General features: G+C 50.5%; 1 protein-coding gene across 3 annotated transcripts; it reads left to right on the top strand.

Moving 5' to 3' along the window:
• The first annotated feature begins 470 nt into the window (after window positions 1-470).
• On the top strand, window positions 471-15880 carry mdga2a (MAM domain containing glycosylphosphatidylinositol anchor 2a). 3 transcript variants are annotated; one of them, XM_057011499.1, is made up of 17 exons: window positions 472-762; window positions 4903-5042; window positions 6832-7006; window positions 7322-7518; window positions 8139-8271; window positions 8852-9124; window positions 9523-9852; window positions 9943-10260; window positions 11364-11636; window positions 12346-12494; window positions 12558-12735; window positions 12907-12927; window positions 13194-13349; window positions 13422-13583; window positions 13682-13812; window positions 13938-14038; window positions 14153-15880. In XM_057011499.1, exons 1-17 carry the CDS (start codon window positions 690-692, stop codon window positions 14250-14252), a joined length of 2910 nt encoding a protein of 969 aa, XP_056867479.1. In that variant the 5' UTR covers window positions 472-689; the 3' UTR covers window positions 14253-15880. The 3 variants fall into 3 exon arrangements, with proteins under 3 accessions (XP_056867478.1, XP_056867479.1, XP_056867477.1); XM_057011497.1 differs by having other exon boundaries at window positions 555-762; window positions 13938-14037; window positions 14164-15880; XM_057011498.1 differs by having other exon boundaries at window positions 471-762; window positions 12558-12927; window positions 13194-13583; window positions 13938-14037; window positions 14164-15880.
• Window positions 15881-16268: the final 388 nt, after the last annotated feature.

Below are 16268 nucleotides of genomic sequence, written 5' to 3'. Positions count from 1 at the left end.
CACCGGTAGGTTCCTCTGACCGGACTGACCGCTTGACTCGGCTCCGCTCCGGAGCATCTCTGCGGCCGGGCTTCGCTCTCTCCCGGGCGCCTGTGGGTCTGACGCCGCGGACCGAGTCGTCCAGCGCGGGGCAGGACTCGGAGCGGACGCTGCTATTTCCGCAGGGGGGGTGATGTGGATGTAGTCTGGTACCGACCGGACCAGGAGCCCAAGGGACCCAGCGGAGGAGACGCGGGGACCTGTGAACATCCCGCCGCTGTGGAGCTTCCGGCAGACCGACATGATGCGTTCAGAATTTAGCTTTTCTCCGACAATGTCACCATCAAGGAGACGCGGCTGAGACACCTGCTGTTCGGCTCGAGTCCCCGCTGACCGCCGCTGGTCAGAGAGCTCACGGTCCTCGCTAGCATTAGCCTCGGCATGAGCAGAACCGGACTCTCCTGTCACGACTGACCGGGCTTTGGGGGGTGGGGGGGTGGGAGGTGGCGGCGGCGCCGGCGGTGCGAGTGGCGGACACGTTTGGACCTTTGAATGCCAACCGGTCATCGCACCGGATTCGGGTCGGAGCGGCGGAGGAGGAGGCGGAGAAAGGAGGCGCAGCGGCGTCAGCCGCGGCTGCGGGGAAGCGAACTGACAACCTTCTCCCCGGGGGGAGAGAAGCAGGCAGGCGGCCAGAGCGGGATGTGAAGATGGATGTAGCGTTGCTTCTACTGTGGCTGTTCACCGGCTCCCTGCAGAGCGTGCACGGCCAGGGCGTGTACGGTAAGCGCGTCACCTGTGCACGTAAATGTTGAAATTGGAAGGTGTTTTTTTTTTTTTTTTCCAGCCACCGGTTTGACCTTGCGAGGGATTTTAAGGCATCCTGTGCGTGCGCGCGCGACGCTGCGCTCCTACCTGGCTTAGAGGCACAACAGGTGTGTCCCCGCCCACCTGTAAACAGGAGGGGTCTGACCACGTGATGCACCTGTGTCCCTTATTCAGGCCACGGCAGGAAGGTCGGGGGTTCGATTCCAGGCTTGCAGCCTCGTTCGGCTTCCTCTATATGTTTGATTCCCTACTGTTCTCTGGTTTGTGCGCGCGCGCGCGCGTGCGCGTCGGGCCGCTGACCCGCCTCACCTGATGACCCGTTGGTAGATGAAGGCACGGACAGATGTTTGCTTGTATGCACTGTATGCACCGGCGTGTGGCTGTGCAGATGTGCACATCTGTTTAGCGACGTTGCCCAGATGTGCTCGCAGCATCCTGACTGGAGGCTCCGCCCCCTCCCATGGTCAGTCTTGGCGTGTGCTGGCTCGTGTCCTCCGTCATGCTTCAGCTCGGCGTCTCCGTCATGTGACCCGTGCTAGGACGGGATCCCTGCAGCGGGATCCCTTCCTGTTTCCTGGTTAGTTCGACTGTTATAACGCCTGTTATTAACGCCTGTTATAACGCCCGTTATTAACACCCGACCGAATGAAGTCTGTTTGCTCGACGTGTCCCAGAACTGTAGATTTACGCTGAATCCGGCTGATGTGTTGTTACAGGTCACAGATTATATCACACAATTAACAGTGACGCGGCAGACAGGAAATGACAACACTAATCTGCTTCTGGGGGGGGGGGGGGGGGGGGGGGGGAATGGGGGTGAGGGATTTGGAAGTGTGTGTTTTTGTTGCACGTCGCACACGCGCGTCTGTTGTGACCTGACAAACGCAGGGGATTGGAGAGGGACTTCCTGTTTGAGCGGTCGAGCTCCAACTGGAGCTTCGCCTCCTGTTTTCATCCGTTCATCCACGGAAAAACGACGGACAAGAGCCGAGTTTGGACCTTTTACTGTCCCGGTCCAGCAGAACGTTCTTGCTGTGAGAGGATATTGATAACCATGGCAACACTGGGATGCCTCTGATTAACGACAGTGACAACAGTAATAACACTAATAATAATCTAGCTATTGAGGAAACCTCCTCTTCTTCAACCCCCCCCCCCCCCCCCCCACTACCCCAGGTCAGCTGGTGCCCCCACACCTGTCCACAGCACCTGGCTCACCTGAACCTGGAAGAGTACCTGGTGGTTCTGGCTGAGGTGGAAACAGGACATCCCAGAACCCAGGAGAACATCTGTCGGGGGGGTGGGGGGGGGGAGGAACTGTGAGGGAGGTGCTGAGGTCTGAGCGGTGCAGCAAAGATGGCTCCAGCCCTGAAGAGCACAATGCTCACTGTGATGACATTTAACACAAAAGCTCGCTGCTAGGCTTTGTGTGTGTGTGTGTGTGTGTGTGTGTGTGTGGTGTGTGTGTGTGTGTGGTGTGTGTGTGTGTGTGTGAAGCCGCTCATGCTGTTGCCTCTGACTGGGTTTGGCTGTGATTCATACAGAACAGAGGAGGTTTACATCCTCTCTGTCATCACTCTGACACATATACGCACGCGTGTGTGTGTGTGTGTGTGTGTGTGTGTGTGTGTGTGTGTTTGATGACTGATGAGGGTTGCTCATCAGATTAGTCACGTTAGCCGCTCAGTGTAGCTCCTGCAGCTCAGTGAGTGATGATGAGGAGTTTAGCAGTGATGATGAAGCAGAGCAACATGTGCTGGCTAAAGCAACAAGCTAATGCAGTGAGACGCCAGGCTGAACATGCTAACACCTCCACGCGCGCAACACGTCAGCTCAGTGAGAGTCGCTAATAGCGGATACCAACACAGCTTTAAGTCAGGGGTTTTCAGTAGCCACAGGCTAACTGGCTAGCATCACCTGACCCAGCGCCGCGGTCATCAGACCCTCACTGGTACCGTGACAACACCACAGGGTTGTGAAGAGGAAACTATGTTGATGGAAGTGAAACATAAAGACTTTTGACCCTTGACCTCTGGCCACCAGCTCCTACTAACAGACTCGCTGAGTGTTGGGATCGATTGCCAGAGCAGGTCAGGCGGCAGGACGTTAGCGAGCAGCAGCTCATCTCCACCTCGGGGAGCCGCGTCGTCCCCGTGCTGGGATTAAGGCCATGCTAGCAGAATAATACCCAGCATGCACTGGGTTTATGTAAGCTGTCGGCGGGCTGAAGCAGCTGCAGCAGAGGAAACAGGTGGAGATGTTGAGAGTGAGTCACGATCGCAGCACGGCCGACGTTCACACGTTCATCCGCTCAGCTCACGCTCAGTTACATCATCAACACGGCCAAATGACGTCACTTCCTGTGTCCGTGAGGCAGCGGAGGCTCTCACAGTGACGGGATGACTGACAGAACATCTGGGCAGCGACTGGATTTTCGCATACATCCTTCGGGAGCTGCAACGGGAGCTGCAACAGGATGTGATGTCACAGAGGAAGCATCAATAACAAGCATTGAACACGTGGGTGGAGCTATGTAGGCTAACGCTACGTAGGCTAATGTTCTGCTGGTCCGCTCCAGTGCTAGGACCTTTTTGAGGAACCTTTGCAAAGGGAGGAAAGGATTATTTGTAAAGGTCTGTTTCAAGGGCTTCGCCACGTTTGCGGGCTGTCTGTGCTGCTGACCGTGTCATCGGGGCAACCGACCAGCCAGCAGATGGGCCCCCCCCCCGCTGCCGTTGGTTGGTTGGTTAAAGCTTCCTCCAATCAGAAATCCGTCGTAGGATGGCCTCGGCTCTGTCGGCTGACTCCCATTCACAGTTTGCTTTCTTCTTCCTCATTAAATATGCAGAAGGAGCCCCGTGCCGTCAGCCAATCGGCCGTCCGTGGTTATTTTTAACCGTCCTACTGACTGCGGTTCCCTGCGAGATGGTGTGATCCACAAATAGAGCCGCAGCTCTTACGCAACACGCGGAGATGGTGTAAAAATGGAGTGTGGCATAAATAAACCAGCGGAGTTTAAATCTGAGCTGAGACAGATTCAGGCTGAGTCCGAGATGCTTCTGGCTCTGCTCTGGTTCTGCTTCTGGCCCCGGTTCTGGTCCGAATATTCACCTATTCCCACACCACAAATGGGCAAAAATGTGTAGGATGAAGTAGTTGAGCCTGATCAAAGTTCTGCTCTCTTCTGAACTCTGGTTCCACCAGAACACACATTGATGTCCCCATAACCTGAGGAAAACACACAGTGTGTATCCACAGGCACCGGGAGCTAATTTTGATTGTGTGTGTGTGTGTGTGTGTGTGTGTGTGTGTGTGTGTGTGTTTGGGGTTGTTGTAGCAGCAGGATGCCTCTTCATCAGCTGCTGTTTTGGGATCTTTAAAGCGACACGCACGCGCACGTGCTCGGATTCTTACACGTTTGCTGGGAGTGATGTTGACAGCTCAGTAACCAGAGTGTGTTTGTGTTGGTGGTGTGATTCACCTGCGCCGTGTGTCCCACTGGGAAGGTTGTGTCTCTGCGGTACAGTCAGGTGACCTCTACTGTACCTGGGAAACAGGTCACAGATGAATGACGTCAGCGTTGGTTATTTGGATAAAACCCGATAAACGATCGGTCAGTAACATTGATTGGTCAGCCCACTCCACCCTCCAGCACCTCCACGATGCAACGCCCGTGTGTGCGCGTGCACGTGCGCCTCTGTGTGTGTGTGTGTCCGGGTTACTGCAGAGAACACGGGGATTAAACTAATACCTGGTGTTTGAAGCAGGAAATGGAAGCCAGAAAGGATGAAGGGATGGAAGCTGGGAGGATACTGATGAAAGAGTCTAAAAGCTCACATGGAAGAGAGGAATTCAGGTCATTTGGACATTTTTCTGCGTGTGTGCGTCATCAGAAACAACAACTGAAGGAGCCAGAAGAGATAAAGCAGAGCTCCGGTCCAGGAACACCTGAAATAAAACTCCTTCTTTCTCACATCAGAATAAATCAATAAATCCTCACATTCGCCCGACGCCAGAGCAATGAAACATCCCAGTCAAATGTTGATTTCATCTTCGGTTTTGATCCGGGCTGAACCGTGCTGTGCTCCTCTGCAGCGCCCCCTACTGTCCGCATCATCCACCCCAGGCAGCCGTGCAACCTGCAGGAGGAGCGTTACACCGAGAGGGTCTTCACCATCAGAGAGGGAGCTACACTGGAACTGCAGTGTCTGGTGACTGGACACCCACGCCCACAGGTCACACACACACACACACACACACACACACCACGCCATAATCCATCCACCCTTTACAGAAACACTGTTGCAACAATGACCAAACCTGACTGAAGGACATCATAACATCAGCTGATCAGTGTTTGCAGTCGAACCTTCAGTCATTCACTGGCTGTTCTTCAGCACAATGAGATATTGGGCTAATAAGGAGCAGTTGTTTCCATGGCAACAGCTGAATATTTTTGCCCGAGTTTTTACAGTATGTTGTAGTTGTGTTTCAAGTTCAAGTGAAATAAAACTAAATTAGCCACACATGAAAAAAAGAGCCACAATAAATAAAGAGGGAATGTTCAAGTAGGATATTTTAAGCTGGAAATAAAGTTTCAACGTCAATAGTTAAATCAAACCCCTTTTGCGTGCGTACTTCACTGTCAGGCCAGACTGTGGGACAAAATCAAAACACAGAGGTGACAAATCAGACTCGGGAGTGTGTTTTTATGAGACATCATAAAAGATTTTGCTGCGTTTTTAATTTTGAAAATTCGGTCTTGTCACAAAGTGTTTTAAAATCATGTTGACTCTGTTACTGACGATCAATAATCAATAATCATCTACGTGAAACTGTCTGTTTGTATGACTCCACCCCCCAAAACCCCCGCTGTCAGCCTGCTGCAGCTATAAATAGCTCAGCCGCTCACACACACACACACAACACACACACACACACACACACACCACACACACACACACCACACACACACACACACACCACGCCATAATCCGTCCACCCTTTACAGAAACACCGTTGCAAAAATGACCAAACCTGCCTGAAGGACATCATAACGTCACCTGATCAGTGTTTGCAGTCGGACCTTCAGTCATTCACTGGCTGTTCTTCAGCACAATGAGATATTGGGCTAATAAGGAGCAGTTGTTTCCATGGCAACAGCTGAATATTTTTGCCTGAGTTTTTACAGTATGTTGTAGTTGTGTTTCAAGTTCAAGTGAAATAAAATTAAATTAGCCACACATGGAAAAAAAAGCCACAATAAATAAAGAGGGAATGTTCAAGTAGGATATTTTAAGCTGGAAATAAAGTTTCAACGTCAATAGTTAAATCAAACCCCATTCGCGTGCGTACTTCACTGTCAGGCCAGACTGTGGGACAAAATCAAAACACAGAGGTGACAAATCAGACTCGGGAGTGTGTTTTTATGAGACATCATAAAAGATTTTGCTGCGTTTTTAATTTTGAAAATTCGGTCTTGTCACAAAGTGTTTTAAAATCATGTTGACTCTGTTACTGACGATCAATAATCAATAATCATCTACGTGAAACTGTCTGTTTGTATGACTCCACCCCCCAAAACCCCCGCTGTCAGCCTGCTGCAGCTATAAATAGCTCAGCTGCTCACACACACACACACACACACACACACACACACACACACACACACACACACTGAGTCACCACAGTGCTCAGCTCCTGCTCTTCATCTTCCTCCTCCTCCTCTCTTAGCTGTGAATCACACTGTAACAAGTGTACAATGAAACCCGCTCTGGTTGTCATAGCAACAAGTCCTTGAAGCCACTGGAAAAACAAATCACAATCAGATATTAATCTCGTCTGATCCTTTTGGAGACCCGATCACTGTGGCGAGTCGGTCGGCTCAAATCTCCAGCAGAACTTTTCTTCGTCTGTCTGAAACCAGAGAAGAAGAAGATGAGGAGGAGGAGGAGGAGGAGGGTGAGGAAGGTAAAGCACAACATCGTCCATTTCAAATGACCCGAAGCGTTCGTCCCTCCGCAGGTTCGCTGGACAAAGACAGTGGGCGGAGCTTCTGAGCGTCAGGTGGGCCCACCTCTGCACAACGAGACCCTGAAGATCGGAAACATCAGCCGCCATCAGGGGGGGCGCTATTACTGCAAGGCTGACAACGGCCTGGGCTCGCCTGCCATCCACTCCATAAGAGTGGATGTATACTGTAAGCACACACACACACACACACACACACATGCATAAATACCCGCCACTACACCCTGCAGCTTGTTTTCCACTGCGCTCTGAGTGGTACTTGAATGCATCACAGCTGAGTGCTGCCTTCAGGGCACCTGCACATACAGCGGCAGCGGTGCATCTTGGGAACGGTGCCTCTGTTTACGTTGGTGTCTCAAAATGGGACCAACACACAACCGGTCTGAGTGTGGCTAAATTCCCAGTCCTGTTGTCCTCTGGGCTCAGTGGCGCCACAGTGGGAGGAGGTGAGGTGAACAAACTGTCCCGCTTCGCTCCCCCTCAGACCTGGACGATCCAGTCATCTGGGTCCATCAGAGCGTCGGGGAGATGAAAGAGCAGTTCTACTCCGAGCGGACCGTGTTTCTGCGCTGTGCTTCTAATGGGAACCCACCTGTCCGCTACACCTGGAGGCGGGGCCGCGAGGTGCTGAGCCAGGGCTCTGACGCTGGGGTGGAGATCTACGAACCGTTCTTCACACAGGTGAGCAAAGGACGTTCCTGCCTCGCGCTGGCCGTCAAGAGTGATTTAAAACCTTTCGCAAATGAGCCTTTATTGATCAAAGATCTTCATCTGAGTTGTATCCATGACAACGGGATCAATGAGCTCTGTTTTGATCACTGATTAGCTGAAGTCAGAGACGGCAGCTCAGATCAAGTTCACAGATGATCTGGAGTATCATCTGGAAGGCCCCATCACCCCCTCCAAATGCCACACACACACACACACACACACACCACACACACACACACACGCACACTTAATGCCGCTTCCTCTTCTTCAGCTTCCTCGTCTGCCAAAAATGCTCACCATCTTTGATGGTGGTCTATTTAAATGTCATCTCATCTGTCGGGGAGGTGGAAATCAGCAGCACCGCTGCCAGATGAGATCAGAATCATGTGACAATGAGGAAAAGAGGTGAGGATGAGGAGAATAAAGGGAGGAAGCAAAGAAAAGACGAGCGTCCATCATATTCAATATAGTCATGAGCCTCCATGTTCCACTGATGTCTGAGTCCCCATGTTCAGACCCTCTCAACCAACCTCACGTGTGGTCCGATTCATTTCCTGTGTGTGTGTGTGTGTGTGTGTGTGTGGTTGCAGGGTGAGACAAAGATCCTGAAGCTGAAGAATCTTCGTCCTCAGGATTATGCTGAATATACCTGCATCTCTTCTGTCAGGAACATCTGTGGTATCGGAGACAAGAGCGCCCACTTCAGCCTGACCAACCTAACAGGTGTTTTACACACACACACACACACACACACACACACACACACACACACACACACATGCTACCTGTTTCTGGGGCTGCAGGTCACTCCACTAATATAAATCATAAATAAAGTAGATCTCTGACCTACAGTGGATCCCGTCTCCCTGCCCCAGGGGCTGATGGGATTTACATGAGTCCAGCCAGGCTAAGGTGGATTGGACTATTTTTATCGCCTCTTTTTTCTTTCTGTGGCTTCACTAAAGTCAACATGAAAGCTGCAGTGTCCGAGGATAACTGTAGGTCAAGTAGAGCACCGTAACCATGGAAACCTAACAGCTTTCAACAAGAGTCATGAAACTAGAGAGAGTAAAAAGTTGTCGTTTGTGTTGCACAGCGGCGAAGTCCTCTCTGCGTCCACTTTAGATGGATCTGGCTTCTTTTAGGTATTAATAAAACTGTAAAATATTGACATTTTCCCGCCTGATTCCCATTTTCAGAAGTGCTGGTTAAATAATGGAGAGAGCAGCTCCCATCATGCTCTGCTGCTGCTGATTCAAGGACAATCGTTCACACTCTTCTTCGTTCTAACCCCCTGCATCAGCTCCGCCCTCCATTAAACTTCTCCTGGAGGACCCCATGGTCGTGAATCCAGGCGAAACCATTACTCTGGTCTGTGTGGCGTCGGGCGGGGACCCCCGGCCCACCCTGACCTGGGTGAGGCCCGGGGGGGAGGATCTCCCTCGCAGGAGTGTGGTCAATGGGGGCACACTGACCATCCCTGCAGTCACTGTTGAGGAAGGTGGCGCTTACACCTGCCTGGCCTCCAACCACGTGGGCAGTCCTGTGAAGAAGTCCGTCAGTGTCCTGGTCAGAGGTACAGTGGGCGTCGCGCTCTGTCCGTCTTCCTCTCCACACACTTACACAAACGGTGTTATCAGTGTGTGTAAGAAGGACTCTGAAAATGACAGTGTTTATTTGGAGAGTTTGTACCAGCCAGCCATCAAAACAGGGAGACAAATATAGAACAGCCTTTATAATCCAGCAGTGTGTGAGGAGGAGTCCCAGGAACCTTCAGATAGAACCTTTGGTCCTCGTGGATGTCTTGTGTGTGTCCCGTTGGGTTTGTTTAAATGCGTCAGCTGACGTAAGTGGAGCAGGGTGTTCTGGGTAATGTGGTCCGGTGTAGAGAAGACACTGGTTCCCCTCCTTAACACACCAGTCAGATCATTTGGCGACGACTCAGGTTGTTGATCAAACTGACTTCCTGTTCAGGTCTTCGTAAAGGTCGTTTCTGGATCACGCCCGACCCGTACCACAACGACGACAACATCCAGATTGGCCGGGAGGTAAAGATCAGTTGCCAGGTGGAGGCCACACCCCCTGAGGAGCTCCAGTTCATCTGGCTGAAGAACGGTCGGCCTTTGAGGAGCTCTGAGAGGATGGTCATCACCCACACGGACACAAACGTTTCTCCAGGGACCACAAACCTTGACATCATCGACCTCAAGTTCACCGACTTCGGCACCTACACTTGTGTGGCGTCGCTGGCAAACGGCGGGAGCCCTGAGATCAGCATTGACGTTAACATCTCATCCACCACGGGTGAGTCAGGTTGGAGGTGCAGCAGTGATCATCTGGAATCAGGTGATCGTCTGTGTGGGTCAGTCTACATCATCCCGCCTCTGCCTGCAGTTCCTCCAGAGCTAACCGTCCCAAGGGGGCGCTCTCATCTCATCGCCCAGGAGGGTGACACAGTGGACCTGCAGTGTCTGGTCTCGGGGAAGCCCAAACCCATCATCCTTTGGTCCCGGGTGGAGGAGAGCAGCGCAGTGGCGGCCGTGGCCCCGCTCACGATGCCCGATGGGTCGGCTGAGATGGAGAGTTACGACGGCGTCCTGAGGATCAGCAACGTGACCCGAGACATGAGCGGGACGTACCGCTGCCAAACCAGCCAGTACAACGGCTTCAATGTGAAACCACGAGAGGCTCTCATCCATCTGGTGGTACAGTGTGAGTAACACGCGTGCAGATCTATACCATACACACACACCTATGGACACGTGTATTTGTGAGGACCTTCACAGACATATGAAGCGCTCCTCTGCCCTTCGCCCGTTGGTGCCAGTCAGGGTGTGGACCAGCGACCACCCCAAAACCCTCCTTATTTCTGTTGAGCGTCGTCGTCACAGAGGAGGAAAAGAGCAGAAAATCCTCACGGATCCCCAGAGGAGGGAGGACAAAGCGCTCATGAGTCAGTTCTGCTGCACATCTTTGAGCTGCTGAAGTCCTCGGAGATTCTGCTGACCAAGTCTTGATGTTTCTGCACACACAGCAGAATTCAGAGAGCCAGATCCTGCAGGGCTTCACGCACCGAGCAGCCATGCAGAAATGACACTGCTCATGATGCACCGGGGGGGGGGGGGGGTGACATCATCTGTTAATTCTGCAGGTTTAGAATTAGGTCCACGTTGTGATTCTGGACCGGTTCTGGTCCCTGCGGCAGCACAGAGCAGATTACAGGTGAAACAGGCTGCAGATTAAAATTTCAGATGATTTTAATCCCACTGAAAAACTGCCGACGGCTAACATGCGTAGCAACGGAGTCGCTAAACGCGTTAAGTATGTCCTGCTGAGGAAAAAGTGCTGATGATGCTCATGAGAAACGTAGAGATTCATAGGAGCTGTGGGTCTTTTTGAAGCTCTCAGGATGACAGTAATCCCTGAGAGTCTGCTGGTTCTGGGGAGGATTACAGGGACGAAAGCGATGAAGACTCAACAACCCCGCTGACGTTTTTCAAGCAAAAAAAACCCTCCTGCCAGATTAGGAACACCTAAAATTTTACAGTTTGACGTCAAAAAGATGGTAAATGTTGTGAAACAAGCTGTTTCACCTCCGTTCAACATTCTTATTCAGAAATAGCTCAAAAGACACAAAGAAAAATGAATGTTTTGACGAACATCCGCAATAATCTCTGTCGCAGTATCGAGCTAAAACCCAAATTTCTTGGTAAATCTACAGCGACTGAACAGGGAACTTGTGCTTAACCACTAGGTGGCGCCAGATCCCCCATGTTTTTAATCGTGGTAACATTACTTGTGCTGTTTCCTCACAGTTCCTCCTGTGGTGGAACCCACCTTCACGGAGGTTCGGCAGGCTCTGGGTCGAGCCTTCAGCCTTACCTGTCGCCTCCTGCAGGCTCACCCAGCCCGCCTGCTCAGGTACGAGTGGAAGCTGGGATCCCGCCTCCTCACCGTCGGCCAGTTCAGTCACCAGCGGGACGACACCACTTACCTGGTGAAGGCATTGAATCGAGAGGGCTACGGCGAGTACACCTGTGACATCACCAATGAGGTGGGGGCAGGGCGCTGCACCTACCTGGTCACAGGTGAGCTGGCTGGACCAATATCTGACATTTGATGATAGATTGTTTGATCGGGGGTCGTATCGAGTTTTAACCCTCCTTTCATCTGGTCACAAGAACCCTCCGACGAGTATGAGTATGAGGAAAAAGCAGAAGATTAAATATGAGCAGCTCTGGTAATCGATCGATTTGGTTGGTTATTGGATTTATTGGCTGTGTGTAAGCTCCCCGCCGTCTTGTCAAGACTCTGAGACTTCCTGGGAAGCCGTCAGTGACGATAAGCTTCTTACCGGAGACAGGCTGGGTGGCGTTCACGGGCTGAAGCCTCGTACGTTAAGCTCGCAGGGAGGCTGAGGGAAAAAACACGCCGTTAATCAGGAGTAAAACATGACAGAGGCGCTTTTCACCTCAGCCAATCGCAGAGCAGCATGTCCTCCCACTAAAAGGTCACATGACTTCGTGTTTCCATGGTCAGGTCTAACTACAGATGATGATGATTCTTCTTTTTCTGCATTGTATTACTTCTTTATCGGTTGTATTTTGAAGCAGAATGCAGCGTGGGAGTTGTAGTTTTTATGTATTTCTAATCATTTTAAACAGCAACAACTTGACGACCAACATCACTACTTTGAGTAAAAATAACTGAGGTTTACGACATTAAACTACTGTGACGTTCTATGGACCTGAAGTTAAGCGATGATGTAACGACAGAGACGTGCTAATGTGTTGTCAGGTAAGGCTTACGCTCCGGAGTTTTACTACGACGCTCGCAGCGCTCTGTGGCAGAACCGACCGCGAGCCTACGGCTTCAAGCTGCAGTGGACCCAGATGGAGCCCGGCGCTGTGGACCGGATCCTGGCCTATAGATTGGGCTTCAGACAGGTGAGTTTGGACAACACGGGCCTGAGAGTGAGGCTGGTTCCTGAACTTCTCTGTCTTTGACAGATGGGTCAGTCTCGTTGGTGGGAGCAACAGATTCCGATAGAAGGAAGCATCCAGAAGGGGGAGCTGCTGACCTACAACCTGACTGAACTCATCAAACCAGAATCATACTTGGTCCGCCTCACCCCCATCACTCGTTTTGGAGAGGGCGACACCACTGAACGCGTCATCAGCTACAGCAGTAAGTTCGTCTCCGACAGTTTCCAAAGGAAGCCCTTCCATTTATCATCGTCTGCTGGTCGTGTGATCTCTCCATGTGTTTCATCCTTTTCATCATCCTATAAAAGGTGTTTGACTGACAAAACAAACCCGGAGATTGCTGCTCTAACAGAGCCTTTTTGTCCCTTCACAGCTCCTGTCAACCCACATCTGAGTAAGTTTCTGCTGAAAACATCTGACGGTATATTCTGGATGAATTATTCGTCTGACAGCATCGCAGCCTTTTCTTTTTATAAATCATATTTTTAACACCTTGTATTTATTGTCTGATGTGTTCGTATGCCTTGATTGCCCCCATGTGGTGGTTGGATATGTGACCGGAACATCTGAATATTCCCTAAACATGTAGATCAACGGGCTTGACTCTCTCCTGTGTGTGTGTGTGTGTGTGTGTGTGTGTGTGTGTGTGTGTTTCATCAGAGGAGTTCCAGTGTGGTTTTGAAGAAGAGGCGATATGTTTGTTCACTCAGGACAAAGCAGACGAGTTTGACTGGACGCGTCACAGCGCTGCCACGCGAAACACTAAATATACCCCCAACACTGGGCCCAGTTCTGACCACAATGGCTCGAAACAAGGTACACACAGAAACACACACACACAGCAACACACGCGCGCAGATACACGATGTTTCCTGTCACATGTTGCAGGTTATTACATGTACATCGAGACATCCAGACCGCGTCAGGATGGAGACAAAGCGCGTCTTCTGACTCCCACCTTCAACTCAAATGCAAAGAGCTCCGCCTCCCTCAGTAATAGCCCCGCCTACTGTTTCTCCTTCTACTACCACATGTACGGCAAACACATCGGTAAGACACTCAAAATCGAGTACTGCTACGAGTACCAGTACTAGCTAGTACCTCTACAACCAATGCTACTTCTTCCCAAACAAATTTTGTGTCTGCAGGAGCTCTAAATGTATTTCTGAGGCAAAAAGGTCCAACGGTGACGGACACATCCGTATGGAGTCTGAGTGGTAACCAAGGAGACCAGTGGCTCCAAGCCAAGGTCAACATCCAGCCAACCACAGCCTTTCAGGTACAAATAGGCTCAGGCCGCTGTGGCTGGGGCTCATTCAGCAACACCTCCAGGAATGAAGTCCTCATGTTGAGTGAGTTGATTATCAGACGACAGTTTCACCACACGAGGTGGTTTCTTGTTAGATGCTGATCGAGGGAGTCCGTGGGGCCGGCATCGAGGGAGACATCGCCATTGACGACGTCGCCATCCAGGAAGGGGAATGTACACACCCTCCATCCAACAGTGAGCCCGCCCGACCCTGACCCTTCACACACGTTCTGACGCCATAAATTGTCCTTTTGGGATTATTTGTAAGAATATGTCAGTGCTCAAACTTTATCTCTCACTCTCTCTCTGGCTCCTACACAGATCTACGGTCGCTCGGCCACCCGTCATCCCCACATATATGGCCGCTGAGCATCACTCTGAGCATGGTTCTGATTGGCTTTCAGAGGTGACCCCCTCCCCCTGAATATGAGACGCTACTGCCTCCCTCCTCCCAATCCAGCCCTCCTTACCTACCAAAGATGTGGTCAGACATTTCAAATGGCTGACACATAGGGTCAAAAGGCATGCTTACATCCCATCATATTTATTTGAGTTATGAAGCACTTTTAAAATAACAATGGACAGCAGCCAGCTCGCTGAATCTGGCCCCCTTTAACACTCCACAACCATCCACTGGACCACCGCAGAGTGATCTGGAGCGCCCTCTGCCTGCTGGGGGCAGCATGGCCCGCTGGCTCCCCCTCCCCCGATGGTCCTGATTGGTGCTGGAATCGGACATCGTCGGAAAAAGGACCCCCGTCCTTTTTTTTTAACCTTTGAAGATTTGGGGTTTTAGGGTCAAAGCACAGAAGGTTCGTGTCTGTCAGTCACTTAGAAGAATGTCAGCCATCGGAGCCCCGCCCCCCCGCCTCTGCCCCGCCCTGCCCCTCCGTCTGCTCCCCCCCCCCCCCCGCCGATCATCAGTACTGTACTGCGAGGTGGACAGAGTAATGGCTGGTTGTTTTAATGTACTTTAACATTATGAGGCGTGAGGAGCGTCCGTTCTCCGCCACGACATCAAGTGCCTTCAGACTGAAATAAGAGGTCACTGACGACCGCCATTGTCACGGAAATAAAAGGACGAAGTCAATTCTTGTCTCTTAGAGATGATAAAGTCAGTATCTTGTTACCTGATTATGCAGAAAATCCATTTCACAGTTTTTTGATGCGAAGAAGATTCTGGGAAAACTGGTTTAAGAAGAACAATATGCAAACAGGAAGTCCGTGATGTTTTTAAAATAACCGAGATGCAATCATAATGTGAGAAGCTCCCTGGACATTTCAAAATAAAAGACTTTCTAGTGATGGGATTGGAACACTTCCCTTGAATTTACAAAAGAAGAGTTTCCTGAAGGATACAGTGACTGACGCTACTTTCGCTTATGTATGATTTCATTTTTGATTTCAAGTTCCATTATTTTCTTGTGGAAATCTCAAAGCTTTGGAATATTTGTGTATTTTATTTTTGTGAGCTTGATGTATTCTGAGCATTGATTTTTCAGAAAGCACAAACATGCATATCAGCAGGCATGGACAGAACAGCACACCTGTATGGAAGCTCGTTTAGGACAAATGACATTGTTCTGTTTTCCTCATTTATCTCCTGGAGCCCAGAGGAGAGCAGACAGCAGCCACTGTGAACCCACAGCTCGTTTTGATTTTAAAACCATCCAGTTGTTCCACCTTTAGATGGAAACACTTTGAAAGGAGGCGACTCTCGTTCTGATCACAGGCTTCGGCTTCTGCGCAAGGTTTGACGTCAAAATCCGGTATTATTTGTGCTTATTTTGGAACTGAAATGTCTCTTCTGCAGAGGTTCTCCTTCTCACGTCACTGTTGCGGGAACAATCACCCTCGCGTTATCATTTTTGGAGCAATGTGACCACTGTTGTTTCAGCAGCTGTGAGGGACTCCGTTTGATCAGAATACCTGGAAGTAGTTTATTTTTTATCTATTTCTGACTTCATCAGTGAATCTCTCAGACCTGACAAATATTAAATATGATTTTCTTCGCCCTGTCATGCGGCGACACATTTTATGTTGTTTTTCCACTGCAGCCCCTGACTTTTATTTGTGTTCTCTCCATTTCCTTTCTGTCTGTTAAAAGTTGGCCATCGTTCTCAGTAAAACATAAATGCTGACCACATATTGGCTCTCCCTGCCATCAGTCGGAGCTTTAAAACACACCATCGCTTCTTTGTTGTGAAACTCATATTTTATTTTTTTGATGATTGGTTGGTTTTAGGTGTCTTTTTGATGTGTCTCATTGTGGTGTTAATGGGCTTCCATAGATGTGTCAAAAAATACAAAGATGGCGGGGGTCACTGGAGAGGCCACCAAATCCCGACCAACAAGCTGACGTGACTTCACGTCTGGACAGACAGACTACATTTCCCAGAAACCCCTGAAATTATAACAAGACGTTT

Source organism: Takifugu flavidus, chromosome 16, assembly GCF_003711565.1.
Source record: "Takifugu flavidus isolate HTHZ2018 chromosome 16, ASM371156v2, whole genome shotgun sequence".
Taxonomy (NCBI): Eukaryota; Metazoa; Chordata; class Actinopteri; order Tetraodontiformes; family Tetraodontidae; genus Takifugu; species Takifugu flavidus.
This window is presented reverse-complemented; position numbering and strand designations above follow the sequence as displayed.

Excerpts from the sequence above, each read along its gene's own strand:
- mdga2a (XM_057011498.1), top strand. The coding sequence starts at position 690 with ATGGATGTAGCGTTGCTTCTACTGTGGCTGTTCACCGGCTCCCTGCAG. Across the intron at positions 9,125-9,522 it reads CGTCAGTGTCCTGGTCAGAG|GTCTTCGTAAAGGTCGTTTC; the intron begins GTACAGTGGGCG and ends CTTCCTGTTCAG. Across the intron at positions 13,584-13,681 it reads CATGTACGGCAAACACATCG|GAGCTCTAAATGTATTTCTG; the intron begins GTAAGACACTCA and ends TTGTGTCTGCAG.